The 27,433-nt window shown below is 43.0% G+C and overlaps 1 protein-coding gene across 1 annotated transcript in view; it reads right to left on the bottom strand.

The window, feature by feature from the left end:
- Positions 1 to 27,433, bottom strand: part of LOC132869202 (capping protein, Arp2/3 and myosin-I linker protein 3-like) — a 250,085-nt gene that overhangs the window by 89,376 nt on the left and 133,276 nt on the right. Inside the window, exon 20 of the mRNA XM_060902539.1 lies at positions 11,635 to 11,689. Within this exon, the coding sequence (XP_060758522.1) occupies positions 11,635 to 11,689 (55 nt within the window). The remainder of the gene's footprint in view (positions 1 to 11,634; positions 11,690 to 27,433) is intronic.

The raw sequence follows: 27,433 nt of genomic DNA, 5'->3' as shown, positions 1-27,433 counted from the left end.
AAGTTGGGACAAAGTACATATTGTAAATAAAACCGGAATGCAATAATTTACAAATCTCAAAAACTGATATTGTATTCACAATAGAACATAGACAACATATCAAATCGAAAGTGAGACATTTTGAAATTTCATGCCAAATATTGGCTCATTTGAAATTTCATGACAGCAACACATCTCAAAAAAGTTGGCATACCTGTCAAGTCATAAGGATTAGCCGTAAGTCTTACAGATTTGTTGGGTAAAAATAACCTTACAGGCGTATAACAGTTTTCTTACAGCTTTTTCCATTTTTCACCTAAAAAAAATTTACGATCGATTATTAGACTACGTTCAGACTGCACCCTGAAACGACCCATATCCGATTTTTTTGCCCATATGCGACCTGTATCCGATTTGTTATTGACAATCTGAACGACACAGATCCGATTTTTTCACATGCGACCCAGGCCGCTTGGATATGTGGTCCTAATTCCGATGCATATCCGTTATTTTCACATGCGACTGCAGTCTGACCGGACAGGTCGCATTCATGCGACCTACACATCATCAACAAGAGACAAACGTCACTATTCCGCGTTGGCTAATCCCGCCTCTTTGGTGGAAAACAACAACATTTGTACAGTTTTCAGAATTTAAATAGACTTTTATAGAATTGCTCAAGCTAATGGTGGATTTGGTAGGGACCTGGATGTTGATCTGTTAGCCTGATTAAATAAAACAGTTTCTATAACTGATTTATAACTTAAACCATCCTGTATTACAAGATTATAAGATTGTTCTGGAAATTTCCAGTAATTTGACACCTTTGGTCTCATTAGTCTGCTGCCCACATTAATCAGATTATTGTGTGAGTTCCGCCGCCGCCACAAAAACCACATCGCCAGGTCTCGCCTCATCTCCATAGCAAACTGCACTGGTGTTTATGCACCTTGAGCCAGCGCTGAGAGAAGTTGCAGAATTCAGCTGGCTATAAACAATCTACAGTGGTGCTTGAAAGTTTGTGAACCCTTTAGAATGTTCTATATTTCTGCATAAATATGACCTAAAACGTCATCAGATTTTCACACAAGTCCTAAAAGTAGATAAAGAGAACCCAGTTAAACAAATGAGACAAAAATATTATACTTGGTCATTTATTTATTGAGGAAAATGATCCAATATTACATATCTGTGAGTGACAAAAGTATGTGAACCTTTGCTTTCAGCAATAACTGCAACTAAACATTCCCGGTAACTGTTGATCAGTACTGCACACCGGCTTGGAGGAATTTTAGCCCATTCCTCCATACAGAACAGCTTCAACTCTGGGATGGTGGTGAGTTTCCTCACATGAACTGCTCACTTCAGGTCCTTCCACAAGTCCTTTCCATTGGATTAAGGTCAGGACTTTGACTTGGCCATTCCAAAACATTAACTTTATTCTTCTTTAGCCATTCTTTGGTAGAATGACTTGTGTGCTTAGGGTCGTTGTCTTGCTGCATGACCCACCTTCTCTTGAGATTCAGTTCATGGACAGATGTCCTGACATTTTCCTTTAGAATTCGCTGGTATAATTCAGAATTCATTGTTCCATCAATGATGGCAAGCCGTCCTGGCCCAGATGCAGCAAAACAGGCCCAATCCATGATACTACCACCACCATGTTTCACAGATGGGATAAGGTTCTTATGCTGGAATGCAGTGTTTTCCTTTCTCCAAACATAACACTTCTCATTTAAACCAAAAAGTTCTGTTTTGGTCTCATCCATCCACAAAACATTTTTCCAATAGCCTTCTGGCTTGTCCACGTGATCTTTAGCAAACTGCAGATGAGCAGCAATGTTCTTTTTGGAGAGCAGTGGCTTTCTCCTTGCAACCCTGCCATGCACACCATTGTTGTTCAGTGTTCTCCTGATGGTGGACTCATGAACATTAACATTAGCCAATGTGAGAGAGGCCTTCAGTTGCTTAGAAGTTACCCTGGGGTCCTTTGTGACCTCGCCGACTATTACACACCTTGCTCTTGGAGTGATCTTTGTTGGTCGACCACTCCTGGGGAGGATAACAATGGTCTTGAATTTCCTCCATTTGTACACAATCTGTCTAACTATGGATTGGTGGAGTCCAGACTCTTTAGAGATGGTTTTGTAATCTTTTCCAGCCTGATGAGCATCAACAATGCTTTTTCTGAGGTCCTCAGAAATCTCCTTTGTTTGTCGCATGATACACTTCCACAAACATGTGTTGTGAAGATCAGACTTTGATAGATCCCTGTTCTTTAAATAAAACAGGGTGCCCACTCACACCTGATTGTCATCCCATTGCTTGAAAACACCTGACTCTAATTTCACCTTCAAATTAACTGCTAATCCTAGAGGTTCACATACTTTTAGTACTCACAGATATGTAATATTGGATCATTTTCCTCAATAAATAAATGACCAAGTATAATATTTTTGTCTCATTTCTTTAACTGGGTTCTCTTTATCTACTTTTAGGACTTGTGTGAAAATCTGATGATGCTTTAGGTCATATTTATGCAGAAATATAGAAAATTTTAAAGGGTTCACAAACTTTCAAGCACCACTGTAAATAAATATTTATAAAAATGTAGAAAAAGTTTATTAATATGACGAAATAAATATGTGCAAATTATTAAGCCTGAATTAAGAGTTTGGTAATACAGCGGCCGTATCCCAAATGACTGCCTACTGAAGCTCGAGTGCACGATATAGAGTTTAAAAATCCATTACTTCCTAGTAACATGTAGTGCACTTATATAGAAATTAGAGAGACATTTAGGAGTCAACCCTCGTTACCAGGCTACACGTTTTCATTTCAATTCAGAAACAAAAACACACACGAGACCTCACACTAACACTAACCAGATAATTAAACAAACAAACAAAAAAAAGAAATCATTAAACATGAAGAGTGCGCTTTTTTTTGTTTACGTATTACGTAGATGTGCTTATTATGTGTCAATTTGCGCATGCGGGACACTTTTGGGTCGTTTTCCGTTCATATTGGAGATCGCATACAAGTCTCATATAATTGGTAATGTGAACAGCCTAACAAAAAAATCGGATTTCACAACAAATCGGATATGGGTCGTTTCAGGTTGCAGTCTGAACTCACTCTTTATTTTGCACAAGAAAGCAGAGTGGTAGCGGCTTCCCCGCGAAATCCCCCCAAATCGCTCTGCTGCAGCCGATAATGGCACTAGTCAATTTTCGTGACATCATGTTTATCACTCTCCGGCGGAGTAAAGCTAATAGATTTTCGCACGCTTGTTTATTCCAGTGAAAGGAGATTAAGCTATTGGCCACGTTTCCGGTTCCTGATTCATTCATTTAGTACGACGAGATTCATCAAGCAACAGCTGATAATTCTGCAAGCATTCACTTATTTCATTACAACTCACAGCTTCTAACTATGGCACTGGCAAAGAAGAAAGCAAAGTACAGTGGACGTTTTTTACCGGAGTGGAAAGACCAGTTTAATGGAGTTATTGTGCCTGCTAAGAATGAACAGTATGCACGTTGTTCAGTGTGCCTTCGCGATATCAAAGTGGCAGCATCAGGTGTGTACGATATAAAAGAACACTTTAAGTCAAATCTTCATAAAAAGAAATTGGAGGAATCACAAATGGCAGGGTCGATTAACCTCTTTCACGAAACCACAAGCATCTTCAACTGTCTTGAGGTCGGAAGTTATGCTGTCCAACTTTATTGCGCAACACAACGCGCCTCTATCGGTTGCGGATCACATGTGCGAGCTGTTGCCAAAACTCTGCCCCGACAGTGACATTGCGAAAAAAAATATTGTGTAGAACAACAAAAGCAACTCAAATAATAAAAAAGTGTCTGGCACAGGAAGCCACAGAAAAGGTGATTGACTACTGCAGAAAAAAAATCGCTTCTCCCTGCTCATCGACGAATCCAATGACCGGAAGACTGAGAAAAGGCTGGTGGTTCTGGTGAGAACATTTACCATCATCAAAGGCACCAAAACTCGCATCCTAGACATGCCAGTGTGCAACAATGGAACTGCAGAAGGAATATTCAACACTCTGGATGATATATTTCGGTATGTATTACAAAGGCATCTTTCCATATACTTTTATTTATTAATTGAATCAATAAAGGCAGGTTCCAATTAAATGACACATAGTAATGAATCATAATTACAATCTATTTACTTTACAATGTTAGTAATCTGAAATTTACATTAAATCATGCCAAGAAGTATTACAATAACTAGATCTAAAGGTATGATTCATGAAGTACAATTTTTAGAACATTTCCTTTTACATGTTTGGGTAATAAACTACAAGTTTTATATTATTTGGGAAAAAATGTTATATCATATGTTACAGGAAACTGGAGATCCCATGGTCAAACTGCATTGGTTTTGCATCCGACAACTGCAATGTGATGATTGGCAAGCACAACTCCGTTTTGGCAAAAATTCGGGAAAAGCAGCCAGAGTGCTTCAACATTGGCTGTGTTTGCCACCTTGCCAGTCTGTGTGTTGGGGCAGGTGTGAAAGAACTGTCTACCAAAGTTGATGAACTGTTAATAGACATCTATTATCACTTTGAGCACAGCACAAAAAGAAAGGAGAAGTACAAGGAATTTCAAGATTTCACAGACGTGGAGAAACGTGACATCTTGAAACACCGTCCAACACGTTGGCTATCTCTGGAGAAGGTGGTGAAAAGGATCCTGAAACAATACCCTGCCTTGCTCAGTTATTTTCAAAGCCATGATGACGTGGAGAAACCTGGCCGGGTGAAGACAATAGCCACCCAACTAAACTCTCCACTCACAAAATTGACTTTTCAATTTTTGGAATTTGTACTGCCTTTCATTAATGAATTCAATGTACTGTTCCAGGCTGGAGAGACAAAAATCGGATATCTGGCAGATGAAATGGACCGTTTGTTGCGCAAGCTGCTGGTGAAGTTTGTAAAAATATGTAATGTAAAGGGCTTTGAACTCACCAAAGTTGAATACCATGACCATCAGCTGCAACATAATGATGTTATTGCAATAGGCAAGGCAGCAAGACTTCAATTAGCTGAGCATGAAGAACAAGGTGGGCTCGAGAAAGCAGAGACAGAGATTTTTCACCGACATCAGATCATTTTATGAGGCAGTGGTACAAAAAATGATCACAAAATTTCCCTGGGAAGATGAAGTCATAAGGGATTTAGTAGTCCTTGATCCCAGCAAAAGGGGAGAGCTGGAGTACAGCCATATCATTCGTCTTGCATGGAAATTTGCATCTGAAGTTGATGGTGAGTGCCTCAAAGACGAATTTGAAGAGTTTCAGCTGCTCGAGGATGGGCAAATTTCATTGCTCAACAAAGAGGGAGAGGAGGAGAGGCACAGTTTGGACTCAATTTGGAGGGAGATTATCCAGTTAAAAACACCAATGGGAGAAGTTCGATTCCCTCTGCTACAGAAAGTGATGGCAGCATTGCTGTGCCTCCCACACAGCAATGAAGACTGTGAGAGTGTTCAGCCATGTGAGGAAAATCCACACAGAATTCCGGCAGTCACTGGCTCCAGACACCCTCACTGCTCGTTTACAGTATGAGATCAACACTGACGAATGCTGTGATATGGTGCTAAATCAGAAACATTTGGAATTGGCAAAAAAAGCTGCAACTGAGTGCAATGACCAACATCAATTAGCTCCAAGAGTCATTAGACAGCGTTACTTATGTTTGGCTCTTGAATGTATATAATTTGTAGCATTGTATATTATGTGAATAAACCTTTGCGAAATTCGTTGTTAGTTATAAGGATTTTGTGTGGTTTATAAGGATTTTAATGGTTGCTTATACAGATTGAGATACCTAGAGGTTGACAGGTATGAGTTGGGACAGGGGCAATAAGAGGCTGGAAAAGTTAAAGGTACAAAAAAGGAACAGCTGGAGGACCAAATCGCAACTCATTAGGTCAATTGGCAATAGGTCATTAACATGACTGGGTATAAAAAGAGCATCTTGGAGTGGCAGCGGCTCTCAGAAGTAAAGATGGGAAGAGGATCACCAATCCCCCTAATTCTGCGCTGACAAATAGTGGAGCAATATCAGAAAGGAGTTCGACAGTGTAAAATTGCAAAGAGTTTGAACATATCATCTACAGTGCATAATATCATCAAAAGATTCAGAGAATCTGGAAGAATCTCTGTGCATAAGGGTCAAGGCCGGAAAACCATACTGGGTGCCTGTGATCTTCGGGCCCTTAGACGGCACTGCATCACATACAGGCATGCTTCTGTATTGGAAATCACAAAATGGGCTCAGGAATATTTCCAGAGAACATTATCTGTGAACACAATTCACCGTGCCATCCGCCGTTGCCAGCTAAAACTCTGTAGTTCAAAGAAGAAGCTGTATCTAAACATGATCCAGAAGTGCAGACGTCTTCTCTGGGCCAAGGCTCATTTAAAATGGACTGTGGCAAAGTGGAAAACTGTTCTGTGGTCAGACGAATCAAAATTTGAAGTTCTTTATGGAAATCACGGATGCCGTGTCATTCGGACTAAAGAGGAGAAGGACGACCCAAGTTGTTATCAGCGCTCAGTTCAGAAGCCTGCATCTCTGATGGTATGGGGTTGCATTAGTGCGTGTGGCATGGGCAGCTTACACATCTGGAAAGACACCATCAATGCTGAAAGGTATATCCAGGTTCTAGAGCAACATATGCTCCCATCCAGACGACATCTCTTTCAGGAAAGACCTTGCATTTTCCAACATGACAATGCCAAACCACACACTGCATCAATTACAGCATCATGGCTGCGTAGAAGAAGGGTCCGGGTACTGAACTGGCCAGCCTGCAGTCCAGATCTTTCACCCATAGAAAACATTTGGCGCATCATAAAATGGAAGATACGACAAAAAAGACCTAAGACAGTTGAGCAACTAGAATCCTACATTAGACAAGAATGGGTTAACATTCCTATCCCTAAACTTGAGCAACTTGTCTCCTCAGTCCCCAGACATTTACAGACTGTTGTGAAGAGAAAAGGGGATGTCTCACAGTGGTAAACATGGCCTTGTCCCAACTTTTTTGAGATGTGGTGTTGTCATGAAATTTAAAATCACCTAATTTTTCTCTTTAAATGATACATTTTCTCAGTTTAAACATTTGATATGTCATCTATGTTCTATTCTGAATAAAATATGGAATTTTGAAACTTCCACATCATTGCATTCCGTTTTTATTTACAATTTGTACTTTGTCCCAACTTTTTTGGAATCGGGGTTGTATATAATACCCCACTCGCCCCTCCTTCAGGTGGTCTTTTTTTCCCCTCAAGCTCGGATCCTCTACCAGAGGCCTGGGAGTTTGAGGGTCTTGTGCAGTGTCTTAGCTGTTCCTAGTACTGCGCTTTTCTGGACAGAGATCTCAGATGTTGCTCCTGGGATCTGTTGGAGCCATTCTCCCAGTCTGGGGGTTACCACACCAAGGGCTCCTATCATCACGGGGACCACTGTTGTCTTTATCTCCACATCTTTTCTAGCTCTTCTTTCAGCCCTTAATACTTCTTGAGTTTCTCAAGTTCTTTTTTCCTGGTGTTACTGTCACTTAGTATTGCCACATCTGTCACACTGTCACTTAGTATTGCCACATCTGTCACCACAACTTGTTCTCCCATTTGTCCACCACTACCATGTCCAGTTAGTTAGCCATTACTAGTTTGTGCATCTATATCTGGAAGTCCCACAGGATCTTAGCTTGGTCATTCTAAACCACTTTCGGAGGTGTGTCCCAGTTTGACCTTGGGGCTTCCAGTCCATACTCGGCACAGATGTTCCTGTACACTATGCCAGCCACTTGATTATGGCGTTCCATGTACGCTCCTCCTGCTAGCATCTTACACCCTGCTGTTATGTGCTCAATTGTCTCGGGGGCATCTTTGCACAGTCTGCACCTGGGGTCCTGCCTCGTGTGGTAGACCCCAGCCTCTATCAGTCTTGTGCTTAGGGCCTGTTCCTGTGCAGCTATGATTAGTGCCTCTGTTCCGTCTTCCAGTCCAGCTTTATCCAGCCACTGCTAGGAGTTTTCAATATCAGCCACTTCTTCTATCTGTTGATGGTACATCCCATGCAGTGATTTGTGTTTCCATAATGGAAAGACATCTTGCACTTCAATCTTGCACTTCCTTCTCAGGTTTCTGCTGCCTGAGGTATTCACTAAGCACATCATCATTTGGGGCCATCTCCCTGATGTACTCGTGGATCTTTGTTGTTTCAACCTAGATAGTGGCTCTGATGCTTACTAGTCCTTGGTCTCCTTCATTCCTCTTAGCGTACAGCCTCAGGATGCTAGACTTTGGGTGAAACCCTCCATGCATTTTCAGGAGTTTTCTTGTCCTGATGTAGGTGGCCTCCAGCTCCTCCTTCAGCCAGCTCATTATGCCAGCAGGGTATCTGATGACCAGCAGGGCATAGGTGTTGATGGCCCAGACCTTGTTCTTCCCATTCAGCTGACTTCTCAGGACTTGCCTTACCCTCCATAGGTATTTGGCTGTTGCTGCGTTCCTAGCGGCCTCTTCATGGTTGTCATTTGCCTGCGGGATTCCAAGGTACTTGTAGCTGTCTTCCACATCTCCTATTGTGCCATCTGGTAGCACCACCCCCTCAGTTCTGACTACTTTCCCTCTCCTTGTTACCATCCAGGCACACTTATCTAGTCCGAATGACATTCTGATGTCATTGCTGTCGATCCTGATGGTGTGGATCAGTGAGTTGATGTCTCACTCAGACCTGGCATACAGCTTGATGTCCTCCATGTAGTGGCTGATGGTTGCTCCATTTTGTAGTCTGTATCCATAGCCGCTCTTGGTGATGATCTGGCTGAGGAGGTTCAGTCCTATGCAGAACAGTAGCGGGGACAGAGCATCTCCTTGATATATGTCGCACTTGATGGTGATCTGTGTTATTGGCTTAAAGTTGGCCTGTAGGGTTGTTTTCCACAGCCTCATTGAGTTCTTGATGAAGGTTTTGAGAGTCCTGTTGATGTACAGTTTCAAGCATTCCAGGATTCATGTGTTGGGCATCGAGTCATAGGCTTTCTTGTAGTCAAATCCAGGTGGTGCACAGATTGGTATGTCTGGTTCTACAGTCTCGAGCTACTGCACTGTCTAACAGTAGCTGATGTTTTGCTCCTCTGGTCTCATTTCATCTCATTATCTCTAGCCACTTTATCCTGTTCTACAGGGTCGCAGGCAAGCTGGAGCCTATCCCAGCTGACTACAGGCGAAAGGCAGGGTACACCCTGGACAAGTCATAGACACAGACAACCATTCACACTCACATTCACACCTACAGTCAATTTAGAGTCACCAGTTAACCTAACCTGCATGTCTTTGGACTGTGGGGGAAACCAGAGCACCCGGAGGAAACCCACGTGGACACGGGGAGAAAATGCAAACTCCACACAGAAAGGCCCTCGCCGGCCACAGGGCTCGAACCCGGACCTTCTTGCTGTGAGGCGACAGCGCTAGCCTACTCATCTTATCTGCTATGATGGCTGACAGGAGCTTCCATGTTGTGCAGAGGCAGGTTATCAGGCGGTAGTTGGATGGGACTGCTCCTTTCTGTGGGTCCTTCAGGATCAGGACTGTCCAACCTTCAGTCAGCTATTCTGGGTGATTCCCATCCACTAGCAGCTAGTTCATCTGTGCTGCCAAGCACTCATGTAGTAGGTGTGAGCCATATCCAGGCCTGGTGCTGGCCAGTTCTTCATTTTCAAGACTCTTACTTGGATGTCTGCCACAGTGATGGTTACTGGGTCTTGTTCAGGGAGATTGCTTTCAGGTCTATTAGCCACTGAGCACTGCCGTAATGTGGTTTTTCCTTCTACCATATCCTTTTCCAGTATTGTTCAGGCTTCAGCCTTGGAGGATCTGGAACCATGTTGTTAATACCCTGCCACTGGGTGTACACCTTTGATGGTTGAGTGGAGAATATCCGATTTATTCTCCTGGCTTCAGCTTTGCTTGTGTACTTCCTTAGACTAGTAGTCAGGGCTGTGAGTCTTAGCTACCTCCACCAACTTTGTTGGAGGAGGTTATGTTTTTGCCTCTGTTTGTTCATCTGTTCTCAACATAACTCAAAAAGTAGTGAACAGATTTTGATGAAATTTTGAGGAAAGGTGGACCATGAGCCAAGGAACAATTGATTAGATTTTGATGCAAATCTGGATATATATCTGTGGATCCAGGTTTTTTTTTTATGTTTCCAACGGCACAGCATGGTGGTGTAGTGGTTAGCACTGTCACCTCACAGCAAGAAGGTCCTAGGTTCGAGCCCTCCGGGTGCTCCGGTTTCCCCCACAGTCCAAAGACATGCAGGTTAGGTTAATTGGTGGCTCTAAATTGACCGTAGGTGTGAATGTGAGTGTGAATGGTTGTTCGTCTCTGTGTCAGCCCTGCGATAACCTGGTAACTTGTCCAGGGTGTACCCCGTCTTTCGCCCATAGTCAGCTGGGATAGGCTCCAGCTTGCCTGCGACCCTGTTGAACAGGATAAGCAGCTACAGATGTATGGCTGGATGTTCCCAACGTAACTCAGAAAGTAGTGAATGGATTTTGATGAAATTTGGTGTACAGCTTTAGTATTTTCTTTGGTTTAAGTGATTTGATGTTGATATGTGACTTGGCGGAGGTATGCATTCTACCAAATGCCCTTCTAGGTTTATTTGTTTTCATTTATGGGTTTGTGTTGGCTCAATTTCTTTCTTTTTTATATTCTTTAATATAATATAACCAATAACATAAAAGACTGGTTTTCATAAAATATTCTCAGTGGTATTCCCAGACCTAGTGAACAAGCATGAGGAGGTGTTTCTGATAGAGACTTTAAAGCACTTCTATAACTCACTCTGGATAAAGGCGTCGACTGTAATATAAATCCTCTAAATGTAATTAAACTAAGCATTTTAAACTCAACAGAATGTTCCAGATATAAAAGTGCACTAATCCATGAAAATGATATGATTAAGTCGGTCAAGTCGAGGCTTATATTAGTTAGTCTTCTTATGTATAAATTTACACACACTCAGGAGCACAAGTAGGTTATGCATGCTTTTTATTTTTATTAGCATCCAGCTTGGCAAATGAGACCCAATGTTTTCTTTATTATAGGAACAATGCGACGCACATTCTATCTCTACAATTCCATTGAATGTTTTGGAATGTCCACAAAACAAATTAGTTCCAATCATTCACTCACTAGCATCTCTTTTCTCTCCATCATGAAGCTGAAACATCATGAACATTTTTTCCTGTCAAAAAAAAACCCTTAAAAATTCCAGCTTGACACTGGAGATTGCATCCAAAAATCTTAAACGTCTCCTTACAGAAAACCATATCATCAATTACACATTTTGAATCTGCTTATGTGGGCCATCCAACGTACAAGTCCTGGTGGAAGTTTCCAGAAATAAGATTATCAAACCAGAATGAAATTAACTCAGTAATCAAATTAATCAACACCTTTTAACCAATCAGAGGTGAGAATTTAACAGTGTTGTTGGTATAAAATACTATACTGTAGAAAATCCTGTAGAAAGTCTGCTTCGAAATGCTTCAGTGTGTGTATGAGTGGCAAATTTCAGTGATTAATACTCACACACTCTTCCTCCTGTATTAGTTGGACCAGTTTGTGCAGAATTTCATCCAGCACCCTGTGGGGAGAGAAACAGAGTTTGATGAGAGACAAGTAAGAGAGATGGATAGATGTTCTCTGCGGGCTTCATTAGCCAATATACTCTGACAACTCAATTCAGAGATGCTCCATATCACAGATAAAGCTGCTGTTAGCAATCAGTCTGGCTCCAATACATGATTAGGAAACTTCTCTGTACAGAGATACTCCTCCTTGACTGTCAATTATGGCTATTTGCTCCTAAATTAGTTAGATAACAATTTTCATTCGCTAGTTAGAGTTCTTTCTATCACATACAGTAATAGCTGCTTATATGGGGAAAAGACAGCTAATCCCTGCTATGCCTAATGTTCACTTAATGTTAGCCTAATGTTAGCTAAGTGACTAGCAAACTCAGATGGCTTTAATAGCAAAATATGATAGCTGGCCTATTATAGCTAACTCTTAAATAAATAAATAAATAAATAAATAAGAAAGAAAAAAGTGATTGATTTGCAAATCATGGAAACCCTATATTTCATTGAAAATAGTACAAAGACAACATATCAAATGTTGAAACTGAGAAATGTTATTGTTTTCTGAAAAATATAAGCTTATTTTTAATTTGATGTCAGCAACACATTTCAAAAAACTTGGGACAGGGGTATGTTTACTACTGTGTTGCATCACCTCTACTTTTAACAACACTCTGTAAATGTTTGGGAACTGAGGAGACCAATTGCTGTAGTTTTGAAAGAGAAATGATGTCCTGTTCTTGCCTGATATACAGTTTCAGTTGCTCAACAGTTCGGGGCCTTCTTTGTCATGTTTTGCACTTCATAATGCACCAAATGTTTTCAAAGGGAGACAGGTCTGGACTGTAGGCAGGCGAGTTTAGCACCTGGACTCTTTTACTACAAAGCCATGCAGTTTTAATATGTGCAGACAGTGGTTTGGCATTGTCTTGCTGAAAGAAAGAAAGCCTTCTCTGAAAAAGATTTTGTCTGGATGGCAGCATATTGCTCAGAAACGTGTATATAATCATTCAGCATTAATGATATCTTCCCAGTTGCAAAAGCTACCCATGTCATGTGCACTAATGCACCCTCATACCATCACAGATGCTGGCTTTTGAACTGTGCACTGATAACAAGCCAGATAGTCCCTCTGCTCTTTAGCCTGGAGAACATGGTGTCCATGATTTCTAAAAAGAATTTCTATTTTTGATTCATCAGACCTCAGGACAATTTTCCACTTTGCCTCAGTCCATCATAAAAGAAGAAGAAAAGAGAAGGTGGTGGTGTTTCTGGATATTGTTTATATATGGTTTTAACTTGCATTTGTGGATCCAGTAATTAATGTTTTCACAGACGATGGGTTTCTGAAGTGTTCCTGAGCCCATCCAGTGATTTCCACTACAGACACGTGTCTACTTTTTATGCAGTGTCACCTGAGGGCTTGAAGATCACGGGCATCCAGTGTCAGTTTTCAGCCTTGTCTATTGTATACAGAAATTTCTCCAGCTTCTCTGAATCTTTTTAACGATTATGTACCAAATTTGAATTTCCCTCTGGGGATTAATAAAGTAATTCTGATTCTGATCCCCCAATTCTTTGCAATTCTACACTGAGGAACGCTATTCTTAAATTGTTGCATTGTTTGCCCATGCAGTCTTTCACAGAGCGGTGAACCCCTCCCCATCTTTACTTCTGAGAGACTCAGCCTCTCTGAGATGCTCTTTTTATACCCAATCATCTTACTGACCTGTTGCCAATTAACCAAATCAGTTTTTTAGCATTACACAACATTTTCAGTCTTTTGTCGCCCCGTCCCAACTTTTTTGAAATGTATTGCTGAGATCCAATTCAAAATGAGCATATATTTTTCAAAAAAACTATAAAGTTTCTCAGTTTCAACATTTCCCTCTGGGGATTAATAAAGTAATTCTGATTCTGATCCCCCAATTCTTTGCGATTCTACACTGAGGAATGCTATTCTTAAATTGTTGCATTGTTTGCCCATGCAGTCTTTCACAGAGCGGTGAACCCCTCCCCATCTTTACTTCTGAGAGACTCAGCCTCTCTGGGATGCTCTTTTTATACCCAATCATCTTACTGACCTGTTGCCAATTAACCAAATCAGTTTTTTAGCATTACACAACTTTTTCAGTCTTTTGTTGCCCCTGTCCCAACTTTTTTGAAATGTATTGCTGAGATCCAATTCAAAATGAGCATATATTTTTCAAAAAACTATAAAGTTTCTCAGTTTCAATATTTGATATGTTGTCTTTGTACTATTTTCAATGAAATATAGGTTTTCCATAATTTGCAAATCTTCACATTCTGTTTTTATTATGCCTCTGCCACCTTAAGGTGCAGGAGGCATTATGTTTTCGGGTTGTCCGTCTGTCCGTGCGTCCGTCTGTCCGTGCGTGCGTCCGTCCCGAAACCTTGTGAAGGCGATATCTCAAAGGCTAATGAAAGGAATTTCACCAAACTTTCACCATTTGTGTGCTTTGGGACAAATATGAACTGATTAGCTTTTGAGGTTAAAGGGTCTAAGGTCAAGGTCACTGTGAGGTCAAATGTCTGTCCGAAAACCTTGTGAACACAATATCTCCAAGGCAAATGAAAGGAATTTCACCAAACTTTCACCATTTGTGCATTTGGGGACAAACATGAACTGATTAGATTTTGAGGTTAAAAGGTCACAGGTCAAGATTACTGTGAGGTCAAATGTCCATCCCCAAACTTTTTGAACACCATATCTCAAAGACTAATGAAAGGAATTTCACCAAACTTTCACTATTTGTGCATTTTGGGGCAAAGATGAAATGACTAGATTTTGAGATCAAAAGGTCTAAATTCAAGGTCACTGTGAGGTCAAATGTCTGTCTGCAAACCTTGTGAACACAATATCTCCAAGGCAAATGAAAGGAATTTCACCAAACTTTCACTATTTGTGCATTTGGGGACAAAGATAAACTGATTAGATTTTGAGATCAAAAGGTCTAAGGTCAAGGTCACTGTGAGGTCAAATGTCTGTCCGAAAACCTTGTGAACACAATATCTCCAAGGCAAATGAAAGGAATTTCACCAAACTTTCACCATTTGTGTGCTTTGGGACAACCATGAACTGATTAGATTTTGAGGTTAAAAGGTCACAGGTCAAGATTACTGTGAGGTCAAATGTCCATCCCCAAATCACAACTTAATAAGGCGTGTAGTCTACCAGGCGGAGGCATCCCCATCGATGCCGTTGGCGTCGAGTTCTATCTAGTTATTCATGTTTTACACAGTGTCCCAACTTTTTTTGGAATCTGGGTTGTATTTTCAACGAGTTGCAAAAAGATACTTCAGTGAATTCTTTCGGTGCCAGACAAGCATGAGTGGCCAATAGAAGGCTTGGCTATAATACTGTGACAGAATTATTTCAATATCCTATGGAAAAAATGGTACAGAAGGCTAAGTGTTGACTAAAAGTTTGTGTGGCACTGTTACTAACAAGAAAATCCCAGCAGGCAGAAAAAATACTACAACAACAACAACAACAGAATTTTACCACAAAGATTTTAATGTGGGCTGGTTGTGGGGATGACTCCATGCTAACAACATAAACAAGAAAATATATTTTGAACAGAAATGCTTGGAATTATAATCAGCCAGCTGAAAGTGTAATAAACACAAGTTCAAGATCAGTAAGTTCAGTTACGTGAGACTGTTTTCCCAAATAGGAACACACTCAATCAGAACATTAAAAACTAGAAGAGCACGTGGTAGAGTGCATACCTCCACCAAACCACATATTCCAATTTGCCTCAAAATCAAATCAATTATTCTTGGGCCCATGGCTCACCTTTCCTCCAAATTTCATCAAAATCCATTCAATACTTACGAGTTACATTGGGAACAGACAAACAAACAAACAGAAATGAAAACATAACCTCCTCCATCAAAGTTGGTGGAGGTAAAAAGAAAAAGAAAATTATGTTATACATGCTCTATGCTGGGTGGCACGGTGGTGTAGTGGTTAGCGCTGTCGCCTCACAGCAAGAAGGTCCTGGGTTCGAGCCCCGGGGCCGGCGAGGGCCTTTCTGTGTGGAGTTTGCATGTTCTCCCCGTGTCCGCGTGGGTTTCCTCCGGGTGCTCCGGTTTCCCCCACAGTCCAAAGACATGCAGGTTAGGTTAACTGGTGACTCTAAATTGACCGTAGGTGTGAATGTGAGTGTGAATGGTTGTCTGTGTCTATGTGTCAGCCCTGTGATGACCTGGCGACTTGTCCAGGGTGTACCCCGCCTTTCGCCCATAGTCAGCTGGGATAGGCTCCAGCTTGCCTGCGACCCTGTAGAAGGATAAAGCGGCTAGAGATAATGAGATGAGATGAGATGCTCTATGCTGGGTGGCACGGTGGTGTAGTGGTTAGCGCTGTCGCCTCACAGCAAGAAGGTCCTGGGTTCGAGCCCCGGGGCCGGCGAGGGCCTTTCTGTGTGGAGTTTGCATGTTCTCCCCGTGTCCGCGTGGGTTTCCTCCGGGTGCTCCGGTTTCCCCCACAGTCCAAAGACATGCAGGTTGGGTTGACTGGTGACTCTAAATTGACCGTAGGTGTGAATGTGAGTGTGAATGGTTGTCTGTGTCTATGTGTCAGCCCTGTGATGACCTGGCGACTTGTCCAGGGTGTACCCCGCCTTTCGCCCATAGTCAGCTGGGATAGGCTCCAGCTTGCCTGCGACCCTGTAGAAGGATAAAGCGGCTAGAGATAATGAGATGAGATGAGATGAGATGCTCTATGCTTAAAAAACAATAGTCATCAGTGTCAGTAACACAACAGAGAGCGCCATTTCCAGTCAGACTACAAACATGGCCGATCTGAACTACAACACTCAAGAACCACAGCACCCTCTATCGCCCGTCTATGAATTACACCTGTCACTCATTTCCTCGTTAATCAGCCCACGCTATATAAACACCTCTCAAAAACTCACTTGATGTGAAGTATCATTCAGTGTCTTATCTGTCATACCAAGCCTTGTTAATCTGCCTGCCTTATTGTGGTCTCAACCCTCGTTATTGTCTTGTTCTCATTACTCTTTAGTCTAGCCCTGATTATTCTGTCTGCCGACTGATCGACCCCTGCTTGTCCTTCAACTTTGATTTCGTCTAGTGTTTTGTATTTGTTTGCCAGTCTGCGTTCCCCGCTCTCCCCTGCACATGCATCCATAAGTGCCTGCAACCTGACAGGATACTTCATCGGATATGGATGCAGCAGAGGAGGCATGGCAGGCTGCTTTGATCACTCAAGGGCGCCTCTTAGGAGAACATCAGCAGATGCTCGCCAATCTCAACACCAAGATGGCTCAGCTCGCTGCTATGATGTTGCAGGCGCTCCTAACGTGCCCCAAAGCTCCTCCAAGTCTGGAGCTCCCACTTCCACACCCCAAGAAATACGCTGGGATGCGCTCAGCTGCAAGGGGTTTCTGCTTCAGTGCTCCATGTATTTCTCCTCGTTCCCACACATCTCAAATGCATGCAAGATCGCCAGATTTCTTTCGCTTTTAACCGGCAAAGTGCTACAATGGGCCAACGCAGTGTGGAGGAGCGGAGGCAAACACACCACCTCCTACGACAGCTTTCTGGAGTTATTCAAGCATGTGTTCGATCACGAACTGGAGGGAACTGAAGTAAGGGACAGCCTACTCAACATCACCCCAGGTTCAAAGAGAGTTGCTGATTATGCCCAGATTTCTGGACTCTTGCAGCCGCCAGTGGATGGAATAAGCCACCCAGAGTTTCACCAAGGACTTCACCCCTCAGTACTGAGTGAACTAGCATGCCGCAATGAACATCTCACTCTGGACGCTCTCATCGATCTCGCCATTCAGCTAGACCATCTGCTATCCAGCCGACCATCTCTCCGGGAGGAAGCCAAGCCTGCCATGACCTCTGATTGTCCCTCTCCCATGGAAGTTTCTTGTGCTTGCTTGAAATGCTTTGGACGAGATCGGAGAAAGAAGGAGGGCTTGTGCTTGTACTGCAGGAGCTCCAGACACCCTATCATCCAGTGTCCAGTCCGGCCGCCATGCACCAGCTCCAAGGAGACCAAGGCTGATTCGGCGAGTCCCAGGAGATCATTAAGAGCTCGATCTTTCAAGCTTCCAGTATTACTGAAACTGTCTTCCTCTACCCACGTGTTGTCTGCGTTTATTGACTCAGGAGCAGAGGGAAATTTCATCGCCAGCTCAGTTGTCCAGAGGTTCAATTTGTCCACAAACTCACTGCAGAGCCCACTCAGCATCCGGTACATCGATGGAGGCCCCATAGGGGAGGGCCTTGTCACCTCCGGACTGCTCCCGTGCATATTCAGCTGGGAGCTCTTCACTCTGAACAAATCTCACTCCTCATCACCTCCCAGACCACTCCCATGCATATTCAGGTGGGAGCTCTTCACTCTGAACAAATCTCAGTCCTCGTCACAGCTACCAAGCATCACGACATCATCCTGGGCTATCCGTGGCTACAGCTCCATGACCCGCTCATCTCCTGGCAGAACAAGGAGATTCTCCAGTGATCCCCGACATGTTTCCAGAACTGCCTCTGACATCCTCAGTTAAACCTTTCCTCCACCTCCATAGAGAGTCCTCACCCTGAGTCCCTGAAAGGGATCCCCATGTGCTACCTGGACCTAGGGGAGGTCTTCAGCAAGGGCAAAGCATGCGGCCTACCCCCACATCGTCCATACGATTGTGCCGTCGACCTCGTGCCTGGTATTTCTCCCCCATGCAGCTGCATTTACCCTCTGTCCCAGAACAAACAAGCAGCTATGGAAGAGTACATACAGGAGGCCCTCAAGCAGGAGTACATACACCCGTCCACTTCACCAGCATCTTTTTCGTGGAGAAGAGAGGGGGTGTATAGACTTTCAAGGACTCAATCGGATAGCCGTGAAATACTGGTATCCACTTCCACTTGTGCCCTCTGCATTGGAACAGCTCCGCAGTGCCACGATCTTCTCCAAGCATGACCTACGTACTGCCTACAACCTGGTCCACATCTGTGAGGGTGATGAGTGGAGGACCATCTTCACCACTAGCACCAGCCATTTTGAGTACCGGGTCATGCCTTATGGCTTCTCTTTGGTGCCAAGTGTGTTCCAGTGCCTCATTAACGATGTGCTGCAAGACATGTTGGTGAGGTATGTCATAGCTTACATCAATGACATCCTGATCTACTCCCCTGACAAAGAGAGTCATCGTAACCATGTTCGATCAGTACTCAAGCACCTGTCTAAGAACCATCTCTATGTCAAGGATGAGAAGCATGAATTTCACATGCGTAAGAGCTCCTTCCTGAGATACATCATCAGTGTTGAGGGGGTCAGCATGGACCCCTCCAAGGTAACTGCAGTAACATCCTGGCCCATACCCACCTCGGTGAAGGAGCGCCAATGTTTCCTAGGCTTTGCAAACTTTTATCATCGTTTCATTAAAGGGTTCAGCACCCTCATGGCACCCCTGACCTCCCTCCTGAAGAAGGGACCCAAATGCCTCCACTGGAACCCTACAGCTGAAGAGGCCTTCAACAGCCTCAAAACAGCCTTCACCACAGCCCCTATCATTCAGCATCCGGACCCAACCCGAACTTTCACAGTCAAAGTGGACGCCTCAAAGATTGGTGTAGGAGGGGTTCTCTCCCAGCACCTCGGCAAAAGGCCCAAGCTCCACCTGGTAGCATTCTCCAAAAAGCTCACTCCAGGAGAGAGAAACTATGGCGTCGGGAACTGAGAGCTACTGGCCATCAAGCTCGCTTTAGAGCAATGGAGGTACTGGTTGGAGGGGGCCACACACCCCTTTGTCATTTTCACTGATCATAAAAACCTTGAGTATCTCAAGAAGGCAAAGAGACTGAACCCACACCAAGCCCGATGGGCACTGTTATTCACCTATTTTAACTTCATGATATCCTGGCACCAAAAACACCAAGGCTGATGCTCTGTCATGCATCCTCTGCCCGTCTCTTTATGACCAGGAACCTCATCTCATTCTGACACCTAAATGCTTCATCCAGGTGATCATTTGGGACCTCAACAAGGAGATAAGGGACTCACAACCACAGAATCCTCCAGTCAACTGCCCACCAGATAACCTGTACATCCCTAATTATCTCAGGAGCAGACTCATCACATGGGCACACACACTTCTCCTGCCACTGGTCATCCCAGCAGCCATCGCACCCACCAACTGCTGCAAAACAAGTACTGGTGGGAGAACATGCTGACTGAGATCATTCGCTTTATCTCTTCATACATTGAGTGTGCTCAAGCCAAGGGCCCTCAAACTCCTCTGGCTGGCAAACTATGCCCTCTTTCTGTGCCTCAGAGACCATAGTCCCACCTGGCAATCGACTTCATCACCGACCTGCCGCCATCCCAAGGCAACTCCACAGTTTTGATCATCATTGACCGCTTCTCCAAGGTGCTGAGACTCATCCCGTTATCCGGCCTATCCACAGCATTTCAGACCACTGAATTATTGTTCCAGCATGTGTTCTGATACTTCGGCATCCCAGAAGACATAGTCAGTGACTGTGGCCCTCAATTCATCTCTCATCTATGGCCAGTTTCATGGACTGGCTAGGGGTCTTGGTGAGCCTCACTTTGGGATATCATTCCCAGTCAAATGGCCAGGTAGAGAGAGCCAACCAAGAAATAGGATGTTTCCTCAGAATCTTCTGCATGCGAAACCAAGGGGACTGGGCCCGATTCATCCCATGGGCCGAATACATGCAAAACTCTCTCAAGCACTCAGCCACAACTTACACCCTTCCAGTGTATGCTTGGCTACCAACCTCCCTGTTTCCTTGGGATGACTCTCCAGTATGGGTACAGGCCATGGAAGAGTGGTTTACCCATAGCCAGTCGATTTGGGAGGAAGTTCACCAATGCATCACATCAGTTAATGCCAAGTACAAGGAATATGCTGATAAGCACTGGAGCAACAACCCCAAGTACTCTCCTGGTGATTGGGTATGGGTGTCCACCAGAGACCTTAGGGAACCCAACACATGCTGAAAATTACAGGCACGCTACATTGGACCATACAAGGTGCTCCGGTGCATCAACAAGGTTTCCTATAGACTTGAGCTCCCACCTCACAGTTGTCTGTCACCCACCTTCCACGTCTCTTGCCTCAAATCCTCCATCCACAGTCCCCTTTCTGAGAGCATGCCCACCCCTGACCACCCATCTCCTGGCCCAGAAGGAGAACCCATCTACCAGGTAAATCAGATCCTAGACTCTAGACATAGAAGAGGTCATCTAGAGTACCTGGTAGACTGGGAGGGCTATGGACCAGAGGAATGAAGCTGGATGGGAGCTAAGGACATCCTAGACCCTACTCAAGAATTTCACAGCCAACACTCCAACAAGCCCGCACCCAGAAGGAGGGGGCATCCTAGGAAGAATGTAGCTCTTGGATGGAGCACCTCGGGGGGTTTCTGTCAGTAACATGATAGAGTGCGCCACTTTCAATCAGACTACAAACATGGCCGATCTGAACTACAACACCCAAGAACCACAGCACCCTCTATTGCCTGTCTAATAATTACACCCATCAAACTAGAAGAGCACGTGGTAGAGTGCATACCTCCACCAAACCACATATTCCAATTTGCCTCAAAATCAAATCAATTATTCTTGGGCCCATGGCTCACCTTTCCTCCAAATTTCATCAAAATCCATTCAATACTTACGAGTTACATTGGGAACAGACAAACAAACAAACAGAAATGAAAATATAACCTCCTCCATCAAAGTTGGTGGAGGTAAAAAGAAAAAGAAAATTATGTTATACATGCTCTATGCTTAAAAAACAATAGTCATCAGTGTCAGTAACACAACAGAGAGCGCCATTTCCAGTCAGGCTACAAACATGGCCGATCTGAACTACAACACCCAAGAACCACAGCACCCTCTATCACCCGTCTATGAATTACACCTGTCACTCATTTCCTCGTTAATCAGCCCACGCTATATAAACACCTCTCCCACACTCACTTGATGTGAAGTATCATTCAGTGTCTTATCTGTCATACCAAGCCTTGTTAATCTGCCTGCCTTATTGTGGTCTCAACCCTCATTATTGTCTTGTTCTCATTATTCTTTAGTCTAGCCCTGATTATTCTGTCTGCCAATCGATCGACCCCTGCCTGTTCCTGAACTTCGATTTCGTCTAGTGTTTTGAATTTGTTTGCCAGTCTGCATTCCCCGCTCTCCCCTGCACATACATCCGTAAGTGCCTGCAACCTGACAATCAGGAGATGACACATCCCCCCAGCCCCCGCATGAAATCCCACTCCAAATTTTCCTAAGTTGAATTGGTTGCCATGGAAATACAGAAAAAAATAAAAATCACAGAAATCCTATAATGTCAAAAGCCAGAACTCCTCTAGTCACTTAACATAACTGAGAGGGTTTGTAAAAAAATTCAGAATAGTTTGAGTTATCAAAAATGTTTACAGACGGACAGACGGCTGGACAGATGGACAGAGTGATAGCTATATCCCAGGCCTCAACGTTAACTTTTGACAACTTTTGCCCTGCAGGGCAAATGGCCTCAAAATTTTTTGGCCTACTTTAGCCCTAAAATTCTGCAGTATTTCAGCAAGTTTTCAAGTAGACGGTTCAAGGCAACACTGATATGTTTTCTAGGGGTATAATTGGGTTATTTAGACAAAGTACATGTTTAAAAAAAAAAATTTAAAAACATTTATTTCTGCAACAGAAGAACAAGACAAGCCCTGAAAACATGAAACATAAATCAATATCATATGTGTAAGGCAATACTAGTACATAATACGTCTTTTTATATAGAATTTAGGACACAAAACACACTTTGTTTTTCCAATAACAATGACTAGCAATATTGCAAAGATGAATTATAAAACTAAAAACATTATAAAACAGGAGTCTGTACTGCAGTACTGTCTGATCATTCAGTTTGCCATTGCATTTAGGAGGAAATTAAACAACCTGTCCTCCTCATCTACATCAGCTTCCTGTGCAGCCTCTGCAAATTGTGGGCGCCGTTCACGCTGTCCCTCCGTCCACCATAGGTGGACTACACTCTCAGCATTATATGCATCAAGATCCGGGCCCTGCAGCCCAGGGGTTCTCAACCTTTTCTGCTTTGAGGCCCACCTATTCATACTGAGTCGGGCCCCATTAAAAAAGATCCCCAATTATTTTGGCTTATCTATTCTATTAGAATCTAGTAATCTATTGTAAAGTGTATTAATGGGATGCAACATCACTCCTTGTTACAGATGGGAATTTAAATAAATGCAGTAAAAACAAATATTTAGATTGGAAGTATTGTATTTAAAATTGTATGGATATGCCAGAAGCCAAATCATGCATGCAGGGTATTCTCGGTCAAAAGGGATTAATGATCCAAAAGTGGAGCCTGATCCATTAGCACAAGAACTTATTGCCATGTTTGTGCACAGCAAACAAGCAAGTTATTAAAACCAAGAAGTATACTCAAAAGAAGTGGATATAAAAACCACTCAATGGGATAGATATCTACATACACAACATTAGGATTTTTCCTCATCTCATTATCTCTAGCTGCTTTATCCTGTTCTACAGGGTTGCAGGCAAGCTGGAGCCTATCCCAGCTGACTACAGGCAAAAGGCAGGGTACACCCTGGACAAGTCGCCAGGTCATCACAGGGCTATCTAACTGCATGTCTTTGGATTGTGGGGGAAACCAGAGCAAACCCACACAGAGAACATGCAAACTCCATACAGAAAGGCCCTCGCCGGCCACTGGGTTCAAACCCACAACCTTCTTGCTGTGAGGCAACCGTGCTAACCACTACACCACCATGCCACCCCAGGGTTTTTCCTATGAAAGAAAAAATTTACCAGCTAAATTTAACATTAGTAGAATAAAATTTGATCAAATTGTAGCTGTAACTAAATACAAAGACAATAGTTATGCATACTATTTAACTTAATGCAAAGATAATTAACTGATAATTAAGGTTTTTTTCAGATTAAGGGTTTTTTTTTTTCAAAAGATTGTGTATATTTTTTCATCTTTTATATTTGTAATTATTTGCATCTGTACACGCGCACAACCCCACCAGCTCTGCTGATCAACTTATTGTGTTTAAATAAAGTTATTCATTCATTATGAGTTGGAAAATTATCCATACGTTGAGTTCCCCGACATCTCAAACTACCTGGTGCTTCAGACATCGTTCTACATGGACACACAGATGAAAACCTGGAAGAGCATGGAGGCATACAACTTTTTATATGTGGCTGGGTTAAAGATCTGGGGATCAGGACACTACAAGATAAATCCTGTATCATTTTTGCCCAGGTAAATATGAGTTTCTGGGCTTTTTGTCCATGTCTTTGTGATAGTTGCTAGGACGCTACAAGTTTTGGTATCGGGTGTAAACAAATGACTGCCGCTCGATTCCTCCCTGCTCTTCTCTTCCAGCAGTCATCACAGATCCATAGAATTACCCACAAACGTATCTGTCTGTCTGTCTCTCTCTCTCTGTGTACATGCGCGCTCTGTGTGTGCGATCTCCAGTCACTTTTGATTCTTTTGACTGCTCAGAATCCCCAGTCACAGATGCTACTTGATAGGGGGATAGTAAACACTGTATGTACCACTTTAAGAACATGCACACAAATGCGCACATGCGCCTGAAGTGAGCTAATCAGAATCGGAGGTACAAATCGGGAAGAATTAAACAAAATGGCGATCACAGGGGAGGCGAGGATGCTGGTTAATACGTCTTGTTTTTTTTTAATGTACTCGCTCAAAAATCATTTTTGTGTTTAAAGAAGCTGACCATAGGTGTGCCCGAACGGGCCTAACTCGCTAAAATATTTCTGCCAGAACGTCTTGGTCGGGCAAATCGGGCAATGCTTGGTGTTGAGGCTAGTATCCTCCTGCATTATATGAGGGGGTATAATATTATATGATGACGAACAACACTTTTTAATCTGCACTTTTATTACTGCACTGTTTATCGACATTGAAATGCAAAATACTTGCCCTTTTTGCTTTCTAGTGGCTTACAAGACTGAGGTTAACAAATTAACGTGTAATTAAAAGTTCAGGGGCAGCACGGTGGTGTAGTGGTTAGCACTGTCGCCTCACAGCAAGAAGGTCTGGGTTCGAGCCCCGTGGCTGGCGAAGGCCTTTCTGTGCCGAGTTTGCATGTTCTCCCCGTGGGCCCCCTCTGGGTGCTCCGGTTTCCCCCACAGTCCAAAGACATGCAGGTTAGGTTAACTGGTGAATCTAAATTGACCGTAGGTGTGAGTGTGAATAGTTGTCTGTGTCTATATGTTGGCCCTGTGATGACCTGGCGACTTGTCCAGGGTGTACCCCGCCTTTCGCCCGTAGTCAGCTGGGATAGGCTCCAGCTTACCTGTGACCCTGTAGAACAGGACAAAGCAGTTAGAGATAATGAGATGAATGAGATTAAAAGTTCACCTAGATAAAGTTAGCACAAAATGAAAACAGCTGGAACTGTCTTTTGTGTCCCACATCCTTTCCCTTTGGGTGAATTGGCTTTTCTGATGGTTTTTTGTTTTGTTTTATTTTCCATGTTCAGGCAAACTTTTACCTAAAAAAGTATACTAGTTTGGAGTTTCACATATTAGTGTTGTAGTCAAGACCACCTACACCAAGATCAAGTTATGACCAAGAACAAAGTGTATCGAGACCAAGACCAAGGCAGGGCAAGACTGAGTCAAGACCAGGACCAGACCAGTGTGTATGAAGGGGGGTGGGGAGGGGTGACAGATGTTAACAAGAAGAAAAATTTCAAATTAGCAATGAGTCATGTTATTGGTCATATCTGAAGCAGAAAATTTTACATTCAATCACAGTAACGATGTTAAAAAATGAATGAGATAATGCATAAGCAATTTCGTGAAATCACCGCAGTTGTGGTCTTGACCGTTCTTGAAATAAAATCCCAAGTCGTCTATGTCTGTTACTGAGACAAGACCAAGTAATGCAGTTGATTCCAAGGTGAAACTGAGACTTTCAAAAAGTGATCTTGAGACCAGTCTCAAGTACTGCAACATTATCACATATCTCCGTACCAAAATCTGGTATAAATTTTTACCCTGCATGATATAACTTTATTATTACCGCTGCCAGCTTTGTTGGAACAGGGTATGTTTTCACCTCTGTTTGCTTGTTTGTCTGTTCCTAGTGTAACTCGAAAAGTAATTAATGGATTTTTATGAAATTTTGAGGAAAGTTGGACCATGAGCAAAAGGAACAATTGATTAGATTTTGATGCAAATCTGGATATGTATGCAGACCCAGGATTTTTTGCCTGTTCCCAACATAACTCAAAAAGTAGTGAATGGATTTTGATAAAATTTGGTGTACAGCTTTAGTATTATCCTAGGTTTAAGTGATTTTGATGTTGATAATATGTGACTTGGCGAAGGTATGCACTCTACCGAGTGCCTTCCGAGCTATAACATGCCGTTAGATAGCACAAGTTAGCCACTGGGTATGCTTGTTATCTCTGTATGTTAGTTGAGTGCATTTGCCATTGTCTACAGGAGCTATGAAATGCTTTTAGATCAGGCTAAGTTTTCTGTGTTTTGCTGATTGTTTTCATAATTAGAATACACTGTGTTTATCTGTTGCTTGTATCTGTTGGATACTTAGCGTTAATCTGTTGCTTGTTGGATGTGTGCTACTCCATTACCTTGTGTTTACATCTGCTTAGCTACAAGATGGAATTCGCCTATTGGTTTCGACTGTGCAAGTGATCAGCTGTTTTTCATTTGCTAATTAGCAGGGCTTTTAGGCCCTGTCCACACGGCAATGGATTCAGGTCAATCCAATACAATTGTTTATCGTTTCGGCCTGGCGTCCACATGGCACCGGCGTTTTGAGTGCCCCAAAACGCAATCTTTTGAGAACGGGTTCCAGAGTGGAAAGATCTGGCAACGTTGCCGTTGCGAAGTCGTCTGGATGAGTAGAACGGATTTGTTTACGATGACGTCACAACCACATGACTGTGAGTGCTTCACGCCGGGTAGAAGTGTAACGAACTCGATGCGAGTTGTCAACAAATCCTATAACTTGGTTCATGAAACGCGCTTACAAAATATTTTCACTGTGAATATTTATTGTGTAATGGTGCAGAGAGAGAGAGAGAGAGAGAGAGAGACAGAATAGCTCTTAGGTCAGAGTCAATCCCACCAGCAAAAATAGGGAAAAAAAAGGAGCGATCTCACCTCTTCAGATGTTGGTTTAAGTCCTACAATACATTCCTCAAAAAGGGCGTAGAAGAACAAATTAATCCATCAATGTGTAGCATTCAATTTATTCCGGACCATTAAAGATGCTGCCTTCCGCGTAGAATCATACGTCATCCTCGCCGCCATATTGGATGGGTCAAAGCGGAGAATAAAGATGCCTCATTCATGTGCTGTGTTTAACTGTACCAACAGGTTTACCATCCAAACGAGATCACATGGGATTACCTTTCACAGGTGAGACTGGAAAAATACTTTTCATTGTATTTGGTCATTATAATGTAATTTTATGAACAGATTTTTCTGACTTTGTGGCTAATATGAAGTCTCGCGCATAATAGTTTATGCGCATGCGTCCTTACTTCTTCTATTGTTCTGGTGTCTCCGAAGGGACTGTCTTACAGCGCCCCTAGAGGTGTGGCATGTGTATTGCATTGTTTTCAGCAAGCGTTGCGTTGCTATATGGACCTGATAT

This window comes from Neoarius graeffei, chromosome 2 (genome assembly GCF_027579695.1).
Source record: "Neoarius graeffei isolate fNeoGra1 chromosome 2, fNeoGra1.pri, whole genome shotgun sequence".
Classification (NCBI taxonomy): domain Eukaryota; kingdom Metazoa; phylum Chordata; class Actinopteri; order Siluriformes; family Ariidae; genus Neoarius; species Neoarius graeffei.
Note: the sequence above shows the minus strand (reverse complement) of the source record. Positions and strands in the feature narration are given on the sequence as shown.